The 24,446-nt window shown below is 40.7% G+C and overlaps 2 protein-coding genes across 2 annotated transcripts; both read right to left on the bottom strand.

Annotated features, from left to right (window-relative positions):
* Positions 1-330: 330 nt before the first annotated feature.
* LOC143825243 (olfactory receptor 14A16-like) lies at positions 331-1,320 on the bottom strand. Its single transcript, XM_077313268.1, has one exon. It carries the CDS (start codon positions 1,318-1,320, stop codon positions 331-333), a length of 990 nt encoding a protein of 329 aa, XP_077169383.1.
* A 13,907-nt stretch (positions 1,321-15,227) lies between these two features.
* On the bottom strand, positions 15,228-16,466 carry LOC143824976 (olfactory receptor 14A16-like). Its single transcript, XM_077312823.1, has one exon. The coding sequence runs from the start codon at positions 16,464-16,466 to the stop codon at positions 15,468-15,470; it is 999 nt and encodes a 332-aa protein (XP_077168938.1). The 3' UTR covers positions 15,228-15,467.
* Positions 16,467-24,446: the final 7,980 nt, after the last annotated feature.

Below are 24,446 nucleotides of genomic sequence, written 5' to 3'. Positions count from 1 at the left end.
TAGTCAACCTGTGGTCCTCCAGATGTTCATGGACTAGAATTCCCATGAGCCCCTGCCAGCATTTGCTGGCAGGGGCTCATGGAAATTGTAGTCCATGGACATCTGGAGGACCACAGGTTGACTACCCTTGCTCTACTGTAGGGCAGAAGGCCCAGTAAGCTCTGCCACAGAGCAGAAGTGAGGGAGGAGGCTTCTCATTTATTTTTCAGGACCTGCAACAAGTTCTTCTTGCAAATCTGAAAAGTGCCACCTACTTCACACCTGTTCTGCCACAGAGCCTAGGAAGTCTCCTGTCCTTGTGTAGAGCCTGGCAAATATCCACACCTGTTCTCAGTGAACTTTTGGTAATGAACATTCTTTGTTCTTTAACAAATTATGGCAGTGAAACTGTGCTTTTCTTCCTGAAGAAATGCCACATTGAAACATTTTCCATACTGCAGCTTTGATGTCCCTGTTTCTCATGGTATAGATGACTGGATTCATCAAAGGAGGGACCACTGAATACAGTATAGCAAACACCAGATCCAGATCTGAAGAAGATTGTGAGCTGGGCTTCAAGTAGGCAAAGCTCCCAGTGCTCAGAAACAAGGAGAACACAGTAAGGTGGGGCACACATGTTGAGAAAGCTTTGTTCCTTCCCTCGGTGGTAGGGATTCTGAGCACAGACATGAAAATGTGCACATATGAAAGACTTATTAATCCAAAGCAAGTGAAGCCTATAAATGCACTGAAAACAACAACTCCAAATTCAACGAGGTACAAATTGTCACAAGATATTTTCAGTAGCTGTGGGACCTCACAGAAGAACTGGTTGATGATGTTGGAGCAGAAGTTGATTACAAAAGTGCTGCTGGTGTGTAAGCCTGAGTAAAGAAGACCAGCAACCCATGCACTGGTTGCCATCCTGATGCAGACTTTTCTATCCATCACTGTTTCATATTGTAGTGGGTAACAGATGGCAACATATCTGTCATAGGCCATACCAGTGAGGAGGAACAAGTCTGATGACAAAAAAAACAACAAGGAAAACACTTGGGCTACACACCCATAATATGAAATCTGCCAGGTGTTCAAGAGGGTATTAATCATGGCATTTGGGATGATGGCAGATATAGATCCCAGATCAATGATAGATAAATTCACCAAGAAAAAGTACATTGGAATATGTAGGTGCTGATCCAGAGACACAACTGAAATGACGAGGAAGTTTGCGGTCAGAGCTGACAAGTAAATCACTGATAACAGAATGAAGTACAATACGTTTTGCTCCCAGGTGTCGGAGAAACCCAGAAGAAGGAATGCTGTAGTTGAATTCGACATTTTGTTGCACGTACGTTTCCTAGATTGCTGTTGAGGAAAAACGAAACCTTGATTCAGATTTTAGTAATAACAAGCATTTTCTCAGTGGGTTAGATTCAGCCATCTTTTTTCACCCAATTCTCCTCTTTACAATCCCCTTCCACAGTTCCATCTGGGTTTTGTATATGCAGTTCCCATCATTTCCAGTATGTTTTTTTTGCACGGTCAGAATGGACACCCACCATCCTTTCTTTCCAACAGCAAAGATGGTTGGATCCAATCAATTAACTCTGTATTGTTTAACCCTTGAAAATAGCTAGGATTTGCATAGCTATTCCAGAAAGGATTTCTTTATATGTCCATGAAGCATTGAGGTTCATCGATAGAAACTGCTTACTCAAATATTGTGGCAACTTCTCTTGTATATCACTGATGACAGTGACCACTTTCCAGTGTAGTTGCAAAGGAGTGAACAAAGGCAAAATATTAAACAAAAAACAAAAGGCCACAAAGAATTATCATTTGTATTCCGAGATCGGATTTGCCAACAGAAAAGCTGGCCACCTCCAGTACCATCCCTTTCTCTCTGCTTATGAAGAACTTTTTTCTTTTTGCTCCCCTACTGTCCTGTATTTCAAATGAAATCATACCAAGCACAACTCATTTACCTACTTTTATTGTTCCACAAAGAGCCTCTTGTGGTGCAGAGTGGTAAGGCAGCAGACATGCAGTCTGAAAGCTCTGCCCATGAGGCTGGGAGTTCAATCCCAGCAGCCGGCTCAAGGTTGACTCAGCCTTCCATCCTTCCGAGGTCGGTAAAATGAGTACCCACCTTGCTGGGGGGTAAATGGTAATGACTGGGGAAGGCACTGGCAAGGCCACCCCATATTGAGTCTGCCATGAAAACACTAGAGGGCGCCACCCCAAGGGTCAGACATGACTCGGTGCTTGCACAGGGGATACCTTTACCTTTTATTGTTCCACATTAAAAGCTCAGAGAAATGTGATGTTGGCCAATGAGGGGGGGGAAATCTCTTTACAGTTTATCGGTAGAGGCATATTTCAAGAGATAAATTTCTCGGGACAGTTTCATGTACACCTCAAACAAATAGTTTAGGTTAATGGCCTCCATCTTTGACTGTAGGGATCACTGTTTTCACTGAAGAATAGCCTTTCCATGTTTCCCAACAAAACAGTTTGCCATTTTTTTCCAGTTTGGACATGATGACGATTTTTTTAAATGTTTACAGTGGATTCCATAAAATGACTAAGCCATGGTTTGCACTCCTGATAGGCAAAGAAAGTGCTTTTTTTATTTATGTCTTATCACGATCTAACCCACTGACAAGACACTGCTGTTTTGTTTGCCTGCAAGGGTTACAGCAGACTGAGATCAATGAGGCTACCTTGAAACCAGACAGATTAACTACTACACTTCATCATCATCATAGTCTTTATTACGGTGCTAGACTAGTAACTACTACACTTTGTTCAAACAACAAAGGTCTCTAATGTCCATTCAAGATCAAAAGATCAAGATTCCCTTCATTTGTAATTGAAAATTACTATTGGGGGCTGAATATAACGCAATTAACTTCCTTGGCCCAGTCTTCAGTCTCTTGTCTTTAAAAGAGAGTTGCTGAATATGAAATTACTGCCTGATCTAAAGCACTTTGTGAAAAGGGAATGTATATCTCTGGGGAGTAGTGAATAGTTTGCTAGTAAAAAGTGGGAATGCCGAAATAACTGGCTGGGCATGTGTAGGTGCATGTCAGTATGAAAAGGAATGAGTGAAGAGATAGGATACATATCCAGATTAGTTTTATTAATACTTTCTAGTCTTATGTCTCAGTCTGCCTCCACCAATCTGAAGGATGCACACAAGTGAGGTTACCATGTATTGGCAAACACAATTCTTCATACCATGATAGCAGAAAAGCTGGGGGAAACCATGGTTGTAGGTGCAGAAAATGGAATAATGTTTCCAAGAAATACATGGCTACTGGTCTCTGGTTTTACGGTAACATAAGGGTTTGGATGGTGGGAAATAAAACAACTGAGAGATGCTGGTCAGAGCCAATCCGCATTCCCCCCTTGTGAAAAGGGGAGCAGAGGTCTTTTTTGACCACTCCAAAATACTACACTGGGGACCATAAGACCAGCTTGGACAAATGCCACATGGCTCGGGGGCTGCAGTAAGCAGAAGAACTGGGCAAGATTCTGCCCGGGGAATATCTGAAGTGTCTCTCAGATAGCCCAAACATGCCTGTAAAACCTATTTTAGTTCCAAATATTTTCCTTTCATATCTAGTTTTCAACATTTAGATAGCACATTCCACATTTCAATTGATTCTAGGCATAAGTTTCTTCATGATTACAATAATTTTATAAACTAGGCTTAGGGAGTAGATAAGAAGGAATGATGCCTAGCCTGAGAGGGAACAGTAGTAGATTATATCTTTACCACCCTTGCAAGTCTGAGAACGTGGGTGTTTGATGACAATGGAAAAAGGGAGATAAGGAGATATGACAGAGTTTTACCTTTCAGGGAGGCACTTTCAGTATATCTGAGCTGACTGAGGATTTCAAGTCCATCCACATCTTCACTGATTATATGTTCTTTGAATCCATAGTAAAGGTATACTTTGTGGGAATGAAGTTTCATATATATTCTGTGCTGTTCTTGAGGATGTACACCACATACCTCAGAAGAGTTCAATAACAGCGTTCCCAAGAGATGCTATTCCTGTCTGTAGACCGCGATTACTTGCTGCTAAAAATATTCGCTGGGTTATGTGGCTATAGGAGTGATCTTCCAATTCACAGCATGGATGAGCATCATACCGGACCCTTTCCAAAGCCAGATGACTTATGATGCTTCCACTGAAAGAATTAGTGTTTCTTTTTTTAGAAAAGAATATTAATTATTGATGCAAAAAAGGAAGGGAATTGGAATATCCTGACCAGGGTTGCCTCCAGAAGCTCCCAAACCAATTTGCCATGGAAGCTCAGGTTGACTGTAGCAGGCACTGATGAGGCTCAAGGCCAAACTAGTTGTATGATGAAACTGATGTGCAATGGGAAGGCAGATGGAAAGGGTTAAACATTCTAGCTTGCCACATGCTGCTGACCCAACCATCCACTTTTGATATCACAGGATTATCCAGCCATTATTTGAAGCCCAACAAGAATTTTTTTTTTTGATTGGCACTTGGGCAGGGCCCTCGTTCACCTGCTTCATAAGATTCAGGCTGGTGGTAATTATTTTTGTAAAAAATGTGGATTAATTAAGTTGGTTCTCTTACCATTTAGGCAATAACCAGTGTAGGGGGGTATAGTGGGTTACTAATTGAATGTAGATATAAGCAGGGAGCACCCTGAGCCATGTGGTGTGATGGAGGTGGTGTCCTGAACATTACAGGCTTGCTGGTGGGACAGGGCTTGTGAAGTAGTGCCTTTGGTGCAGAGCAACATCTTCTGAAAACTGGTAGTAGCTAGTTAAACCCATGCTGTTGTCTCAGGTCTTCTTTTGGGGTACAGAAGAGATAAAGATAGATGTTTCAAAATTGTCCACTTCTTTCAGACTGATCATGGGAGTTTCTTTCTACTGCTTTTAACTTAATTGAATTTAATTTAATCACAATGAATGTTATTTCATATTAAAAATGCATTTCTAGCTTGGTGTAGAGGTTAGGAGAGTGGATTTATAATCTGGCAAGCCGGGTTTGATTCCACTCTCCCCCACATGCTGCCAGCAGGGAAGGGGATTATAAACCGCTTTGAAACTCCAGTGGGAATCTCTCGAAATCTGGCCTCCAGGATTGCAGATGGCATCACTTTAATCCTTGCCTGTATGATGACTCTGTGCAGATTTGGGTTGGTTAAAATGTTGATATATGGGTCCATTTGGCCCAGATAGGGGAGGATACCGAAGGTCAGGGGAGAGCATGCTTTATTAGCATCAATAATTAATATTTGGTAATCTAGCTCAACTAGCCTTTTTTCTATGCAAGAGATCTCTCTCAGATTGATGTGATAAGAGGTTGAATAGTTTTTTCTGACACACTTGAGATGCACTATCTATGCAGAGTAAAACAATAGATGAGAGTGGTTTTCCTAGAGATTACATATCACAGAAGGTGGTGCTCCAAAAGGAAACACTATACCAGTATTTGTTGGGTCTATACCTAACAGATTTCCCTTGACCAACTAACTATACTTCATAATTTTATTTAATATTATTATTATATAATAATATTATTTAATATTATTGACCACTGAGGAAGACCCAGTAGGGTCGAAATGTATTTGGTCTGTTCATGTGCAGTTAGATCTGTATAGTTTTTAAATATAATTCTACTTTGTTTTTAACCTAATATTGGTGCACTTTAATAAATAATTGTTAATTTTTTATATTGTTCTATAGCTCACGTTTGACTTCCGTCCTGTGATAAGAGGTTGCAGCTGAGTCTGAGTTCTTTAGAGTTGCCCTCCACAATTCGAATCCGACTGGATGTTTTGATTTCTTTCAGTATAAACTGAATCAGACTTCCTTCTTCGCTGTTAAAGTGAACCCTTAACTATGTCAGGATCAGTCCCTGCTCTCTGCCATGTTTGCATTTCCATGAACCTAAGAGACTCCATCTTGGTGTGCTGTGTCTTTGTGAGAACATTCCCATGTAACCAGAATGCTTATGCCTGTAGTTTTCCTTTGATTTCGCCCCTCCTTTGATCCTTGCATTTTCACACTGCATATCGTCCCCGCTGGGAAACATTGTTGCCAATGTTCCTGTAAACATCTTATCTGCTAGCCCGAGGCACCGGCCTGACCAAGGCCATGCTAACATCAACACCTTGGCAGGAAGCCAAGGCACCTGGGTGAGAGGTTCCCCCCTCCCCTGGGAACGCTTGGGTTTAGGTGGGAGAATTGTATTGATAACTGCTTGCTCTTTTGATATCAAACAGTCTTGACTTCTAAAGTTATAGTGTTCAGAGCTACTTCCAGTTAAAGCTTTCTTTCTATAGAAGTTTGTTTGTGAGTTTGTCTTCACTTGACAAACTAAAATTTAAAGACCATAATCCAAGTTTTTGTTGTGAAAAGAGTTTGACCCTTTTAAAGATTTCTGCAAGAAATAGCAAAATAGATATTAGTAAGTGTTGTCTTTTAACTTGGCAAAAGATAATCTGGTCAATGCCAGCATCTTTTACCATAGGATATATTTTATATACACAAGCTACAGACTCTTGCACCTTTAGGTTTCAATACTAGTAATAAATTGTTTTTTTTTTAATTGGTATACATGCTGATGTTAGGCATTATTTTAGTTGTCAGTCAGTCAGTAACTTTTTATTGGCATAAAATATGTATAAGACATAAAAATAGGGATTAAAATTTCAACAAAATAATAAAATAGGCTATGGGGTTACATAATCAAACAGATCTTAAAATGATTAAATAAACTATAAAATATAAAATACAAGGTAGGCAGCATATTATAAAAACAGCTTAGTTAAAACTCTGGCAATTAAAATGGTTACCTCTGGGTCTTTGTCAGAGAGCAGAAATTGCAAGGTCATAGATTTACTTACAGAAGGCTTGTTTCCCAGCAAAGCAACAAAGCTGTCATCCCGACACTGCTCATATAAGGGGCAATCTAACAAAATGTGTGAGACAGAGTCAGGACAGCCAGAACCACATGGACAGAGTCTCGCATGGTATGGGATATGGTGAAATCTTCCCTCTAAGACCTTTGAGGGGAAAGCATTCATTCGTGCCAGGAGTTTTATATTAACTGAACATTTAATAAGTGCATTGTTAGTAGTTCTATAGGCTGGAGTTACAGAATATATTGCTGAATAAGAACCTGAATATATAAAAAATATATAGACAGTTGTTCTATGCTTGTATGAGATGTTGTATCAGCCGGCATGTCTTGTACTTTAAATATAAGTTGCTTAGTTTAATGAAAACAGTTGTGTGTAGCAGTAGTTCTATTTATACTTTCTTAGGAATTTCAACAAAATAGACAAAATAATATCTTATGGAACATCTGTAGCCAGTGATTTTCATTTTGGAATGCATTCTATTGCAAAGGTGGAGTAAAAACATTGTCTGATTCAAGACACGACACATCTATTGAGGTTGGCAACCAGTACAAAATACAAAACAGTAGATACAGCCATATAATATGGATTAAAAATTCTGGAATTCTTCATAATCCAAAAGATCCATCCAAACCCTTATACATAATCAGGCACTCTTAGATTTAATTGCTTCTCTTGCATATTTAGCAACAATATAAGATAAATTCTTATTTTTATCTGGAGTGAGTTTCTTTAATTTGGGATGTCTTGAAGTAGCCCTTAAGTCAGTCAAAATGGAACACAGCAATTCCTGACGTAACTGGTTGTACACACAGCAATCAAAAAGCACCCATTTGGTGTTCTCAGTGTTACCATCCTGACATATACACATTGTCAGATTAGATGGAATAAGGAGTCTTCTATGGATGGAAAATTCCAGTTTGATGGTGGTAGTGATAGGAAAGTCTCCTTGCTCCAGGGAAAGAACACAATCATTGTGTCAAATTGCGTTGATTTTAGGGATGCCAGATCCCATTCAACTCTAAACATACATACATACATCTCTAGAACAATTCCAAATGCAAACAAAAAGCATATTTAATGATGTATTTAAATTAGTTTTCTTTGATAACGGAACTATCTAAATGTAATAATCCTTAGAGCTTTGTGAAAGTTTCCTCACTAAATAACATTCTGAAAATCATACATAAGAATGGTGCATATTAAGGTTAAAAATCTGCCATTTTTCTGTTGACATGAACTGCTCTCCAGAAGACTTTGGAAATCTCTGCTTTGATCTCCTTGTTTCGGATGGTATAGATTATTGGATTCAGTGTGGGTGGCACCACAGTATACATTAAAGAAAGAGCAAGATCCCAGTTAGAGGGGGAACTGAAAGCTGGCTTCAGATGGGCAACCATACCAAAAGTGAGGAATAGTGAAACAACTATCAAGTGAGGGATGCATGTGGAGAAAGCTTTTCTCTTGCCTTCCACAGAAGTAATTCCGAGTACTGTTCTGAAAATATGGACATAAGAGGCAACTATGAAACATAAACAACATGTTCCAATACAGGCACCTAATATGAGAAATGCACTTTCAATAAGAAAAAGATTAGAAGGACAGGAGAGTCTGAGCAGATGAGGAATTTCACAAAAGAATTGGTTAATTACAGTGGAGCAGAAAGTGTTTGCGAATGTGCTTGTCACATTAACGATTCCATACAAAAGTCCTGACATCCAGGCACCCATGGCCATTTGAAAACAGAACCTCCTGTTCATTACTCGCCCATAGTTCAGGGGATCACAGATAGCAATATATCGATCGTACGCCATAATAGTGAGAATGATCACTTCTGAATATAAGAAGGAAAAGAAAAATAACTGTGCAGCACATTCATTATATGAAATCAGCCTGGTGTTTAGAAGGGAATTAGCCATGGCTTTAGGAAGAGTTATGGAGATGGAACTAATATCAATGATTGATAAGTTCATTAGGAAAAAGTACATTGGGTTATGAACATGGTGGCCGGTGGCTATAACAGTGAAGACAAGAATATTTGAAATAAGGGTAGCCATGTAAATTACAAGAAAAAAACCAAAGCTTAATATTTGCAGTTCTCTAATGTCTGAGAATCCCAGGAGCAGGAACTGAGAAACAGCACTTTTGTTGGACATTGTATCTTGAGTAGCAGGCCTGTTTGTGTAGGAGAAAAAAACAGGCATTAGGTGGATGACAGGAAAAGACTAACAGACTCCTTCCTTAAAAACCTAATCTTCAGAAGTCTTGCTCTACTTCTGGCAATCCACCCATAAAATTAACTGCAATTGCCAAAGCACTCTACTAAATGAGCTGGATCAAAACAAAAGACAGGATCTGAATGGAAACTAAGGATTAAAAAATTCCTCATGAATTTTTCATGAATTCCTTAAAGAGAAAAATTGGTAGATTATCTCACTAGTGTTGGGGAAGTTACAGTGTAACTCCTTGCTCTCCCATAAGGCTCTCTGGCTGACCATGGGTCACTCACCCCAAAGATGCTGTGAAGAGAAAGTAAATAGTGAGAAGAAAGTGAATTGGATGGAAACCTTGGCCTAGTCTGCACACACAGGATAATGCACTTTCAATGTGCTTTGGCAGCTGGATGTTCCTGTGCAGAACAGGAAAATCTACTTCTAAAGTGCATTGAAAGTGCATTATCTATTGTGTGCAGACTAGGCCCTTGTGTGCCTCCCTGAGAAAGACTGGTTGAGAACATTACTACTTTCCATTTACTCCTTGTTGCTCAACAGATCAGTATTAGGATTCAAATAACATAGTCAATATCTAGAATAACTACCTTGATTTCATTTTTAGTGCCTTGTCTCTAGAGCGGATTTGCTGACTAAAGACTTAGAATAAAAGATCTGTGTAAACAGGAGAGGAGACATTTTTGTTGTGTGTGGGGGGTATAATTTATTTTTAAATAGTTCTGCAAGTGGCAAGATCTCAAAGAAAACTTTGAAGATGAAAAGTGAAGATTTATTTTTACCCACAGTATGGCTTTCACAGCCAATCTTTGACTGAGAGAGAACCTGCTAAAGATGAAGCTAAAGAATGGAATGAAAACAACATTCCAATGATCCTAAAATACTTTGTTTAAACCAGTGGTCCCCAACCTGCGGGCCGCGGCCCGGCGCCGGGCCGCAAAGACCAAAGCGCCGGGCCGCGGCTCCCTCTCCCCGCCCCCCCCGCAGTAAAAAACCCCCGCAGTAAAAAACCCGGGAAGCTACTTACTGCGGGGAGGGCCGGCCGCGCCCGCGCGGCCCGCGGGTGCGGCCCGATCAACGGGCGCGGCCGGGCGCGGCTCGCGGGCGCGGCCCGATCCGCGGGTGCGGCCCACGGGCGCGGCCGGGCGCGGCTCGCGGGCGCGGCCCGATCCGCGGGTGCGGCCCGCGGGCGCGGCCGGGCGCGGCCCGCGGGCGCGGCCCGAAGCGTGGGCGTGGCCGCGGGCCCTGCGGGCGCGGCCCGATGCCCTGCCGGTCCCCAGCCTAATAAAGGTTGGGGACCACTGGTTTAAACTACATGCGTACCAAAATAAAAAAGATATAGAGAACTTAAATTCTACCTGGTCTAAAGCAATACAAGAAATGTCAGTGTTAAAAGTTCTGGTTGTAACCTTCTTCACCAATGTTGGCATGAGCCATCATGTTTTCATATTAATACATGGAAACATGCTTGTTTGCATATTGAAGAGCTATAAAGAGACCCCCCCAAAAATCCAGTGGTTACAGAATGTGAAATGCATGCATGAATATAATAAATAAATATACTGTTTTATCACTTGACTAGTTTCATCCCCACAGAGAATTAGCCTACTGTGCAGTTAGGGTACGGTGAACATAAGAATATAAAAAGAGCCCTTCTGGATCAGGCCAGGGGTCCAGCTAGTCCAGCAACGTATTTTATACAGCAGCCAACCAGTTTCTCTGGAGGGCCAACAACAAGGCATAGAAGCCAAGAAATTCCCCTTCTGGCTCTAGGATTCTAAAGAGAGGGAGGGAGGGAAGGACAAATTAAGTTTACCTTTCAATGCAAGACTGTTTTCATTCTTGTTTGACTTCTTAAAAAAAAATAGTGAGCAAGTGCTGATATTTTCTTGCCCATCCACAGACTCCACAATAAGGAGCACTTTAGGTTCTTAGCCAGTGTGTGTCTTATGGGAAAGAGGTTTTATATACATGCCTGTTCTTTTTGAGTTCTTGGGAATGGTCTTCAAAGCCCAGCAGAGTTCAGTGACAGTAATCCCATGATAAATTATTACTGCTTGTAAATTGCAGTCGGCTGGTGATAAAAGTCAAAACAAATTATGGCTCCTTGTTTCGACCAAGAACATAATATCATGTGTAAAGATCTTAGTCTGTAAGATTACCTGATTGCCACAAGCTTCCTTGCACCAAAAAGGGATGTGTATAAACAAAACACAGGTGCAAACAGACTATGTGGCATTATAGACATACTTTATTCAGATTTTCCAGGTCATTATCACCTTTATATTTGGAGTTAATTTTTAAATACCACTTTTAGCATCAAGTCCTACCTGCTTTATGGCAACCCCATGAGGTTTTCAAGGCAAGAGATATTCAGAAATGATTTGTTATTTCATGGTCCGGCATTGTGAATTCAAGGTTCCTTGGTGGACTTTCATACAAATATACATTGGAGAAATATTGTTTTATTTATTTATATTTGTGCCATATTGTTTTAATTGTGTTTTTAACGGCCTTTGGCTACATACAATGAAAGTTATCGTATCGTACTAAACAGGGTCAACCTTACTTAGCTTCCAAAATCTGGTGAGAACAGGTAGCCCGGCTTATCTGGGTCAGGGAATATTACCTATTTCCAATGAATTGTGTTATATTATGACAAATTTGGAAATGCGTAGCTATAAAAACAAACTGCTGTGTTTACAGCCTCTGCCCAGCAGGTGTCAGACCAGCCAATGTGCCATCTCCAGGACAGTCATGTTAAGATGTTTAGCTGTATCGTTTTATTGAGGAAAATGGAGGACTAGTATTATGCTGTATTCCTTCCTCTTTCAGAAATCTTTTAGACTTGCTGCTGCAATACTCAGTCTCATTATCAGTGAACAAGTCCTATGGAGTCTTATTGAATTTGTTATTCAAAATCACATTGTGAGTTTTAAATTTCTCTAATACTTCATCTTTAGATTTTATAACATACATACTTGCAAAATGGCTCCCAGCATCTATAAAAGTCACAAAATGTTTCCTCCTGGAGACTGCTTAAGAGGTCCCACAAGATCTGAAACAGCTCTTTCTAACAGTTTTTTTCATTATTTGTGCTCTGTAGCTTCTTATAGTGAAGGGCAGTCTCTTTAACTTGCAGGCAGATCTCACAAGTGTTTAGCTTGTCACAGTGAGGCATGATAATGCTGCCATCTTGTATTAACTTTTGTAGAATCTGTATATTTTTGTGAGCAAAATGCTTATGCCAAATCAAGATGCAAAAAATCAGTTTTCTCTACTTGCACCCCAGTATCACAATGAGGTTGATATATTTTGTAAACATCTCCATTTATATAGAACTAATCTCCTTATGCCTTACTCCACTATTCTTGAATCAGAATAAACAATGGAACTCTTTCATGAGTGAAGATGCTGTTGCTTGTTATTCCAGCAATTATTTCCAACCATATAAGAAGCTTTCTATGGACACATTGGCATTGAAATTCAGATTTATCAGGTTGCCAGGATGTCCTGTTAGTTGCTTTAAGGAAGACCACATCTATTAGGAGTCTTTTAGTACACACTGAGACCAGATGATCTTGGAATCTCAGGAGGGTTCAATGGATCATTATAGGTATTCTGGTCGTGTAGCATGCCCATTTCCTATTGAGATCAAATTTTTGAATGGCCAGCACTGGGTTTCAAAAAACCTGTTGAGTTTTAATTGGTAATACCAAAAAAATAGTTTACCTTATAATTTATCCTTCTGAAAAAACCTATGTTGGCAAGTCTATACAGGCTATCAAAATGCACATTTTGGAACATCATTCCTGCATTAAAAATGATTGCCATGCTGGGGAATATGTTTTCGCCACAAAGGCCCATTATGCACGGCCGCCGAAACGGCGATTTCGGGTCACATGGAAAACGCGGAGGGGGAAGACGCGACGCATACCGGTTATACACGGGGCGGGGCGCAACGGCGGCAAAACCCAGAGTAACCGATTATGCATGCGCCGATCCGGGCGCCGCTTCTGGTTGCGCCCCGCTCACCCGGAAGCTGCGCTTTCTTCCGCGTTTCACTGACGCGGCTTTTTCGGCGGCATGCACCGAAGCTGCAGCCGGTTGCAGCCGGCTCTGTGCGTTATCGGTGATTTTAGTCGCCGCCATTCCACCCCGAATGTGCGCTAAAACCCCCGTGCATAATGGGTCAAAGACACGCAACACCACTATTTTGACTTTAAACAGTCCACAACTTCAATGGTATTAACAAATGAGCATTGGAGAGCATGGGGGTGCAGGAACCAGTCCTCTTGTGGCCCACTGGCCACAAGGCAGACAATTGTTAATCCAACCAGGTATGCACAGGGTTATTTGGCACCCCACCGTGCTCCCTGTGCCCCCAATGACCTGTTGGATGGATTTTGGGAGGTGACCAGATTTTTTGGGAACCCGTTGAGGTGTGAATCTCTGCCGGTTTCCGACCCACCCGGAAGTGCAGATTTTCTGCCAAGGCCCATCCTCCATGAGTGATGGCCTCCTGGTTTCGCTTGCCCACAGCCTCTTACAGAGGCCCCCTCACTAGAGCATGCCAGCACACATGCTGGGATTGCTTATATATGGTTCCTCCCCATGCTCAAATCCTGCCACAGAGAAGGGATGGGGGAACCACATACCAAAGCTCCTGCCAACGCTCAAAGCCTGTAAGCATCCAAGAGGGCATGACACAAGTCATGCAGCCAGAAATCCATCCCCCATTCAGAAAAATGGACTCCGTCAGACCTGTACAAGGCCCATAACCGATGACAGGGTGCAGAATGAATATACCGCCTTCCTGAACCAGGAAGTTAGCCACCGCTTGATTAACCTTTTTATGTGCAACATCAACTTTTTTAGGGGAAACAGCCCCTCTCCAAACTTTCCACTCTAACAAAGCTGTCCGCCAAATCCGAATCCCAGGAAATTGGCAGGAATGAACTTGAAATCTCTTCTGATGGAATCCACCAGACTGACAGCTGTCATGCTGGTGAGGTCATTTCCCCCAAGTTGAACAATTAAGATGTCGGGAATACCAGTACATCGAACAGCCATGTTCATGTTGATAACAATGAGGGCCATTCCATTCCCCGGCGTCCTGCCCATGAAATCCAGTAATGACCATCCAGTCCAAGGTTATTGTTCTATCCGGATCTCACAGAATAACAAGCAGCCCAATGGACAATACTGTGCTCAATAACCAGCACTCTCAGAAGGCCGCAATCCATACCTGCAACATGGAACATGGTACATAATCGTTATAGCAATAGACTGGGGTGCACATACTGTTTATGCACTACTGAACGCCATCGACCCAATGCCCTTATATCCTCCGGGGATAACCCTGAAGCAGCCACTTCAGTCGCTAACCCCATGCAAAACGAATGGGTGCCAAATTGCTCAGCTGGTAACCCCAATTGGCCCTGAGTGCAACTTAGCACAGACCCCAATTGGTAGCGGGACAAGCAGGTGCCACCAGCATGGATTAAGAACTGACAGGGCAGAGGATGCCAAGAGGCAGAAGCCTCTCAGCCCTCTCCCTATAAGGGAAGCAGAGAGGAGGCTGGGAAGAGCTGATCGAGTTCCCTCTTCCCCCAGCCTCGTGCGCAAGATGCCCCAGGGTGTTCTGGGACTTGTAGTCCCCCCACGTCTTCTGTTGCCGACGGCTTCCACGCAATGGCAATCACGCCCGGGGTACGTCCCAATCACCTATATTAGGGGGCTCCTTTAATCAGCCCCTACATTGACATGGAGCTCTCTGAAAATGACCTTCGTTTTCTGGTTTTCAGTTTCCGCTGTTGAGTGTGTCTTAATCAGGTCAATGCCAGCAAAGCACTATTACCATAGGATATATTTTATATACACAAGCTACAGAGTCTTGCAACTTTAGGTTTCAATACTAGTAATGAATTGTGATTTTTTTTTAATTGGTATACATGCTGATACTAGGCATTATTTTAGTTTTATATTAACTGAACATTTAATAAGTGCATTGTTAGCAGTTCTATAGGCTGGAGTTACAGAATATATTGCTGAATAAGAACCTGAATATATATAGACAGTGGTTCTATGCTTGTATGCAATCTTGTATCAGCCGGCATGTCTTGTCCTTTAAATCAGTGCTCTGCAACCTTTCTAATCAGAGATGTAGATGATTCTCAAAAATAGTCTCATATTGCCAAAGCTATGGGAAAGAGGTCTAAATCTTCTCTTCAACATCACTACCACATCAAAACTTTGAAGGGAAAAAAGCTTCCCTTCAGAACTATCCAGACGCAAGGTAAATTAGGAGGTTTTTCTTTCTCAAGGAACTTTTGGCTATGAAAAGTCTTTCTTCTTTGATAAATTGTGCCTTGGAAGTAGATTGATAACAGGAAAGCTTGCTTCTCTACCTGAAAAAATGCCACATTGTAATATTTTCCATAGTGCAGCTTTGATGTCCCTGTTCCTCATGGTATAGATGACTGGGTTCATCAGTGGAGGGACCACGGAATACAGAACAGCTACCACCAGATCCAGATCTGAAGGGGAATGGGAGACGGGCTTCAGGTAGGCAAAGCTTCCAGTACTGACAAACAAGGAGACCACAATAAGGTGGGGGACACATGTTGAGAATGCTTTGTTCCTGCCCTGGGTGGTAGGGATTTTCAGCACTGACTTGAAAATGTGCACATATGAAACAATTATGAAACCAAAGCACGAGAAGACTATAAATGCACTGAAAACAACAACTCCAACTTCAATGAGATACAAATTGTCACAAGACACTTTCAGTAGCTGTGGGATCTCACAGAAGAACTGGTTGATGACGTTGGAGCAGAAGGTGATGGCAAAGGTGCTGCCGGTGTGTAAGCCTGAGTAAAGAAGACCAACAACCCATGCACTGGTTGCCATCTTGATGCAGACTGTTCTATCCATGACTGTCTCATAGTGTAGTGGGTCACAGATGGCAACATATCTGTCATAGGCCATGCCTGTGAGGAGGAACAAGTCTGATATCAAGAAAAAGAACAAGGAATACACTTGTGCGACACATCCAGAATACGAAATCTCCCATGTGTTCAAGAGGGAATTAATCATGGCGTTTGGGATGGTGACAGATATGGATCCCAGATCGACCACAGATAAATTCACTAAGAAAAAGTACATAGGAGTATGTAAGTGCTGGTCCAGGGACACAGCTGAAATGATGAGGAAGTTTGCAGTCAGAGCTGCCAAATAAATCACCAATAACAAAATGAAGTACAATACGTTCTGCTCCCAGGTGTCAGAGAAACCCAAAAGATGGAAAGTCATAACAGTGCTGGAATTGGTCATTTCTTTCCATGGAGTTTCCCTGGATTACTGTGGAGGAAAAAAATAAAACTTTGATTTCGATTATATTAATGAAGAGAATATTCTCACTTTGTTGGATACAGCCCCCCCCCTTCTCTGTCTCTCTCATTCTTTGTTCTGTTTCACCCAAGTCTCCTCTTTACCCAGTTCCATATAGATTTTATATGTGAAGGTTTCATTATTCCAAGTGTAGCTTTTCGGCATGGTCAAAGGAGACCTCCCCTTCCTTTCAGCCCAACAGAAATGCATTAATTTTTATCTCACTTATGTTGTTTGAAACTTGCAGATAGGTAGGATATGCACAGATATTTCATAAAGGCTTTCTCTTTATGTTTTGGTGCTCTGGAAACCTCTTGAAGCATTGAGAAATGATCACTGATAGAAACTGATAACTGGAATATTGTGGCAATCTGTTTTGTATGGAGCATTTGATAGTGACAGCCATTATGTGTGATTGCATAGGAGTGCCACCCTGAAAAGGCAAAATCATGAGAGCCACAGTAAATGATGAAAGCCATTGCCCTAAACTGTTTGTATTTTCGTGTATGTGATTGGCATGAAGTTGTCCAGAGGGGTTTCCTTTCCGGAAAAAAAAATAGTTGTAATGATAAACTAGTAAAGAGAGATTCCCCAATCCTGCCAACATCAAATTCCTTTGAGCTTCCAGAGTGGTAAAAGAAAGCTAAATTAAAAAAAAATAAGTCATACTTGCTAACATTACATTTTAACAAAAAGATTAAAAGGGAGCAATAGGATAAGGGTTGTTCACAGCAGATTGAAAGACATAGGACTGTTCACCTGGACACTGGGACATCCCTTGAGCCTACAAATCAATGCCACTATTCCTAAAAGTGTTAGATGATTACTTCCCCAAAAGGGCTTTTCTTCTTGCGTGTCTAAATATTTTTCTTCCAAACATATCAAGAGATCATTTCCTTCAAATTCCCCAAAATGAGAGAGGTAGCCTGCACAGATGTAAATTACCAGACACACTTCCACACCTATTATTCAACTGCCCCAAATTTAAGATGTACCATCATTATCTGGGGTTTTCTTATGGGAAAACTGAAGTATATGTTTGCTGAGGAGAAACATCAAGTGAAGATGATGTTGAGTGGGAAGGAGCCTTCATGGATAGTGGACACTGCAAAAATTCTGTCAATTATCTTAAGAACCAATTAACCTCAGATGCCGATTGGCTGCACGACATAAGGCACTATTATTGTAATACATATGTCTTTGCCTGGAATTTTAGTATTTGTTGCTATATGTATATCTAATCATATGCCAATAAAGGTATCTGAATCTGAAAAAAAACTGATAACAGAATACAAAAGATAATGATTTGTGATCTTCTGTTTTCTGCTTAGGTTTTCTAGCACTGAAGACCAACTATTTCATGTTTCCTAAGAAATGAGAGTTTGTCATTTTATCCAGTTTGTACATACTGAAGAAATGATTGTTATGTTTACAGGACTCCTTAAAAAGGTCTAAATCAGGATTTGAAGTCCTGCTAGGGAGAGAAAGTGCTTGTTTTATTGTGTGTTACATGGATCTCATACAGTGACAAGATACTGCGGGGCTTTTTGGGGTGGGGATAATTTCCTTTTAAAGATTTATGCAGGAAATAGCCAAAGGGATGTTTGTAAGTGTTGTCTTTTAACTTGGCAAAAGACAGTGATGGAAGGGATGGAAATACATCTTTAAAAATCTGGTTCAATCTTAAATTCTTTTCCTCCCCCCCCCTCTCCTGTATCTATAGTGCTTCTGCCAAATAAAGAGATTCACATTGAATTGATATTACAATGTGTAACCAAAGCTTGTCAACAAGAAATGTGAGAGATTTTCTTTACTGATGTTGGCATGAGCATCATGTTTTTATATTAATACATGGAAACATGTTTGTTTACATATTGAAGAGCTATATAGAGACAAAAAAATCCAGTGGTTACAGAATGTAAAATGCATGCATGGATATAATAAATAAATATACTATATTATCACTTGACTAGTTTCATCCCTACAGAGAGTTAGCCTACTGTGCAGTTAGGGTAGCATATAAAAAGAGCCCTTCTGGATCAGGCCAGGGGTCCAGCTAGTCCAGCAACGTATCTTATACAGCAGCCAACCAGTTTCTCTGGAGGGCCAACAACAAGGCATAGAAGCCAAGAAATTCCCCTTCTGGCTCTAGGATTCTGAAGAGAGGGAGGGAAGGAGGGAGGGAGGGAGGGAGGGAGGGAGGGAAGGAGGGAGGGAGGGAGGGAAGGAGAGATTAAGTTTACCTTTCAATGCAAGACTGTTTTCATTCTTGTTTAACTTCTTCTTAAAAAAAATAGTGAGCAAGTGCTGATATTTTCTTGCCCATCCACAGACTCCACAATAAGGAGCACTTTAGGTTCTTAGCCAATGTGTGTCTTATGGGAAAGAGGTTTTATATACATGTCTGTTCTTTTCGAATTCTTAGGAATGGTCTTCAAAGCCCAGCAGAGTTCAGTGACAGTAATCCCAAGATAAATTATTACTGCTTGTAAATTGCAGTCGGCTGGTGATAAAAGTCAAAACAAATTATGTCTCCATGTTTCAACCGAGAACATAATATCATGTGTAAAGATCTTAGTCTATATGATTGCCTGACTTTGTGGCATTATAGACATACTTTATTCAGATTTTCCAGGTCATTGTCACCTTTATATTTGGAGTTAATTTTTAAATACCACTTTTATCATCAAGTCCTACCTGCCTTATGGCAACCCCATGAGGTTTTCAAGGCAAGAGATATTCAGAAATGATTTGTTATTTCATGGTCCAGCATTGTGACTTCAAGGTTCCTTGGTGGACTTTCCTACAAATACTAAACAGGGTCAACCCTACTTAGCTTCCAAAATCTGTTGAGAATAGGTAGCCTTGCTTATCCTGGTCAGGAAAAATTACCTATTTACAATGAACTGTGTTATATTATGAGCAATTTTGAAATACGTACCTGTGTTTACAGCCTGTGCCCAGCAGGTGTCAGACCAGCCAATGTGCCATCTCCTGGACAGTCCTGTTTAAGATGTTCAGCTGAATCGTTTTATTGAGGAAAATGGAGGACTAGTATTATGCTGTATTCCTTCCTCTTTCAGAAATCTTTTAGACTTGCTGCTGCAATACTCAGTCTCATTATCAGTGAACAAGATCTATGGAATCTTATTGAATTTGTTATTCAAAATCACGATGTGAATTTTAAATTTCTCTCATGCTTAATCTTTAGATTTTATAAAACACATACTTGTAAAATGGTTTCCAGCATCAATAAAAGTCACAAAATATTTCCTCCTCCTGGAGAGTGCTTAAGAGGTCCCAGAAGATCTGAAACAGCTCTTTCTAACAGTTTTTCATTATTTGTGTTCCACATCTTCTTATAGTGTGAGGCAGTCTCTTTAGCTTGCTGGCAGATCTCACAAGTGTTTAGCTTGTCACAGTGAGGCATGATAATGCTGCTAACTTGTATTAACTTTTGTACAGTCTGTATATTTTTGTGAGCAAAATGCTTATGCCAAGTCAAGATGCAATTTGAATGAGAGCAAACATTCTCTGTTGTAATACACAACCTCTTATATTTTTCAAATAGTAAAAAAAAACAATATTCTTTACTTGCACATCAGAATCCCAAAGAGGTTGATATATTTTGTAAATATCTCCATTTATACAGAACTAATCTCCTTACTCCACTAATCTTGAATCAGAATAAACAACTGAACTCTTTCATGAGTGAAGATACTGTTGCTTGTTATTCAACAATTATTTCCAACCATATTAGCAGCATTCTGCGGAAACATTGGCATTTAAATTCAGATTTATCAGGTTGCCAGGATGTCCTGTTAATTGTTTTAGGAAGAACATATATTTTAGGAGTCTTTTAGTATACATTGATACCACATTCTCGTACCATAGAATCTCAGGAGGGTCCAATGGATCATTATAGGCATTCTAGTTGTGTAGCATGACTATTTAGTATTAAGGCCAAACTTTTGAGTGGTCAGCAATGGATTTAAAAAAGAATATTGTTGTTTTTTTAAGTGGTAATACCAAAATATAGTTCACCTTATAATTTGTCCTTCTGAAAAAATCTATGTTGGCCAATCTGTGCAGGCTATCAAAATGCACATTTTGGAACAACGTTCCTGCATTAAAAATGGATATTAGGGGACTCCTTTAGTCAGCCACTACATTGAAATGGAGCTCTCTGAAAATGACCTTCATTTTCTGGTTTTCAGTTTCCGATGTTGAGCGTGTCTCATCCCCTTAATCCAGGCAATGCCAGCAAAGCAATTTTACCATAGGATATGTATTTATATAGACAAACTACAGTCTCTTGCACCTTTAGGTTTCAATACTAGTAATGAATTGTGATTTTTTAAAATTTGGTATTCATGCTGATATTAGGCATTATTTTAATTTTCTATTAACTGAACATTTAATAAGTGCATTGTTAGTAGTTCTATAGGCTGGAGTTACAGGATAAATTGCTGAAAAAGAAGCTGAATATAAATATTTGTTGTTGTTAGGTGCGAAGTCATGTCCGACCCATCGCGACCCCATGGACAATGATCCTCCAGGCCTTCCTGTCCTCTACCATTCCCCGGAATCCATTTAAGTTTGCACCAACTGCTTCAGTGACTCCATCCAGCCACCTCATTCTCTGTCATCCCCTTCTTCTTTTGCCCTCAATCGCTCCCAGCATTAGGCTCTTCTCTAGGGAGTCCTTCCTTCTCATGAGCTGGCCAAAGTATTTGAGTTTCATCTTCAGGATCTGGCCTTTTAAGGAGCAGTCAAGGCTGATCTCCTCTAGGACTAACCAGTTTGTTCGCCTTGCAGTCCAAGGGACTCGCAAGAGTCTTCTTCAGCATCAGAGTTCAAAAGCCTCAATTCTCTGACACTCGGCCTTCCTTATGGTCCAACTTTCACAGCCATACATTGCAACTGGGAATACCATAGCCTTGATTAAACGCACTTTTGTTGGCAGGGTGATGTCTCTGCCAGTTTGGTGTAGTGGTTAGGAGTGCCGACTTCTAATCTGGCATGCCGGGTTCGATTCTGCGCTCCCCCACATGCAACCAGCTGGGTGACCTTGGGCTCGTCACGGCACTGATAAAACTGTTCTGACCGGGCAGTGATATCAGGGCTCTCTCAGCCTCACTCACCCCACAGGGTGTCTGTTGTGGGGAGAGGAAAGGGAAGGCGACTGTAAGCCGCTTTGAGCCTCCTTCGGGTAGGGAAAAGCAGCATATAAGAACCAACTCTTCTTCTTCTTCTTCTTTTTAGAATATAAATATATAAAATAGATATAGATAGACAGACAGACAGACAGATAGATAGACAGTTGTTCTATGCTTGTATGCAATCTTGTATCAGCCAGCATGTCTTGTGCTGTAAACTTAAGTTGCTTGGTTTGAATGAAAACAGCTGTGTGCAGCAGTAGTTGTATTTATAATTGTTTTCTTTCTGTTTTATGACTGTGTTATTACATCATGTGTCTTCTTAGAAATTTCAACAAATTAGACAACATAACATCTTATGAATCATCTGTAGCCATTTTCATTTTGGAAAGCATTACATTTCAATGATAGAATAAAAACATTGTCTGATTCAAAACACAATACATTTATTGAGGTTGGCAACCAGGACAAAATAAAAACAGTAGAATACAACAATATTATTTTGATTAAAGATTAGGTAATTCTTCATAATCCAAAAGATGCATCTAAACCCTTACACATATTCACTCAGGCACACCTAGATTTTATTGCTAATCGTGCATATTTGGCAACAATATAAGATAAATTCTTATTCATCTGAAATTTCCATTAATTTGACATGTTTTGAAGTAGCCTTTAAGTCAGTCAAGATGGAATACCAGTTTGATGGTGGTAGTGATCGGCAAATCTCCTTGCTCCAGGCAAAGAACACAATCTTTGTATCAAATTACATTGATTTTAGGGATGCCAGATCCAATTCAACTCTACCCATACATCCATCTCTAGTACAATTCCAAGCACAAACAGAAAGCATCTTTAATGACCTATTTAAATCACTTTTCTTTAATAGCCAAACTATTCTGTGTTGAAATCCTTAGCTTTCTGTGAAAACTTTCCCACTGAAAACATTCTGAAAACATGAACAGGGAAAATATGTGTTATGGATTTAAAAACTACTATTTTTAGACTACCCCAAAAAAAACTTTAGAAATTTCCGCTTTGATCTCCTTGTTTCGGATGGTATAGATTATTGGATTCAGTATTGGTGGGACCACAGTATACATTAAAGAAAGACCAAGATCCCAGTTAGAGGGGAAGCTGGAAGCTGGCTTCAGATGGGCAGTCATACCAAAAGTGAGGAACAGAGAAACAACTATCAAGTGAGGGATGCATGTGGAGAAAGCTTTTCTCTTGCCTTCCACAGAAGTAATTCCTAGTACTGTTTTGAAAATATGAACATAAGATGCAATTATGAAACCCAAACAACATGTTCCAATAGAGCAACCTACTATGAGAACTGCAGTTTCAATGAGATAAAGATTAGAACAGGAGAGTCTGAGCAGATGAGGAATTTCACAAAAGAATTGATTAATTACAGTGGAGCAGAAAGTGATTTTGAATGTGCTAGTCACATTAACAATTCCAAACAAAAGTCCTTCCATCCAGGCACTCATGGCCATTTGAAAACAGAACCTCCTGTTCATTATTCGTCCATAGTTCAGGGGATCACAGATAGCAATATATCGATCATATGCCATGACAGTTAGCAAGATCACTTCTGCAAACAAGAAGAAGGAAACGAAAAATACCTGTGCAGCACAGTTATAATATGAAATTAGCCTGGTGTTTAGGAGTGAATTAGCCATGGCTTTAGGGAGAGTGATGGAGATGGAACTGATGTCAATGACTGATAAGTTCATTAGGAAAAAGTACATTGGAGTATGAACATGGTGGCCACTGGCTATAACGGTGAAGACAACAATATTTGCAATAAGGGTGGCCATGTAAATTACAAGAAAAAACCCAAAGCTTAATATTTGCATCTCTCTAATGTCTGAGAATCCCAGGAGCAGGAACTGAGAAACAGCACTTTGGTTGGACATTGTATCTTGGGTAGCAGGTCTGTTGTCTGTGTAGGAGAAAAACAGGCATTAGGTGGATGACAGGAAAAGACTAACAGACTCCTTCCTTAAAAACCTAATAGTCAGAAGTCTTGCTCTACTTCTGGCAGCCCACCCATAAAATTAACTGCAATTGGCAAAGCACTCTACTAAATGAGCTGGATTAAAACAAAAGACAGGATCTGAACGGAAACTAAGGGGCATTTCCCACGGCTTAAAAATAGCACAATGGTTGCTGATTGAAAACGCTACTAATTTGCCATAACGCACGACGTCGTAAACAATCTGCAACAATCCTGAAACCGACCCGCAAAAAGCGCTTCGTTGTAGCGCTTCTAGGGGAATCCAGAAAACTGGATTCACCCTCCGGATAGCGATACACTCCTGCAACCAATCTGCAACAGTAGCGCTAAAGACCTGTGCGTTACCATTGTTGCGGGTTCTTCAAAGTCCCTCCTCCCGAGCCTGTCCTCCAAACTTCCGGCGAACTGTTCGCCATTTTTTTTTTCTCCGAGCGAGCGGGGATCTACGAGGCAACGGGACAGCGACTGGCTTTCAAGCACGATCACTTTCGGAAATTCTGCCCGGACACCACAAGAGTTTTTCACAAGCACAGTGGCACACACCGTCACGTTCCCAAAATTTGCCCAAAGCTTAAAACCCCGTCTACCATCGGCCAGTCCTAGCGGAGTCAACGTACAGGGAGCATTTTAAAAAATTTTCCTCTGAGCGTGCCAACGAACATTCGCCGCTCGCAGTCTCCTGCTTAGCTTAGAGGGGTTCAATAGACGTGATTCGTGGTGATTTCATGAGGGGCGGCTTAT

This window comes from Paroedura picta, chromosome 16 (genome assembly GCF_049243985.1).
Source record: "Paroedura picta isolate Pp20150507F chromosome 16, Ppicta_v3.0, whole genome shotgun sequence".
Taxonomy (NCBI): domain Eukaryota; kingdom Metazoa; phylum Chordata; class Lepidosauria; order Squamata; family Gekkonidae; genus Paroedura; species Paroedura picta.
Note: the sequence above shows the minus strand (reverse complement) of the source record. Positions and strands in the feature narration are given on the sequence as shown.

Bases quoted from the DNA above. Each gene is read 5' to 3' on its own strand.
- LOC143824976 (XM_077312823.1), bottom strand. From the start codon at position 16,466: ATGACCAATTCCAGCACTGTTATGACTTTCCATCTTTTGGGTTTCTCT.
- LOC143825243 (XM_077313268.1), bottom strand. From the start codon at position 1,320: ATGTCGAATTCAACTACAGCATTCCTTCTTCTGGGTTTCTCCGACACC.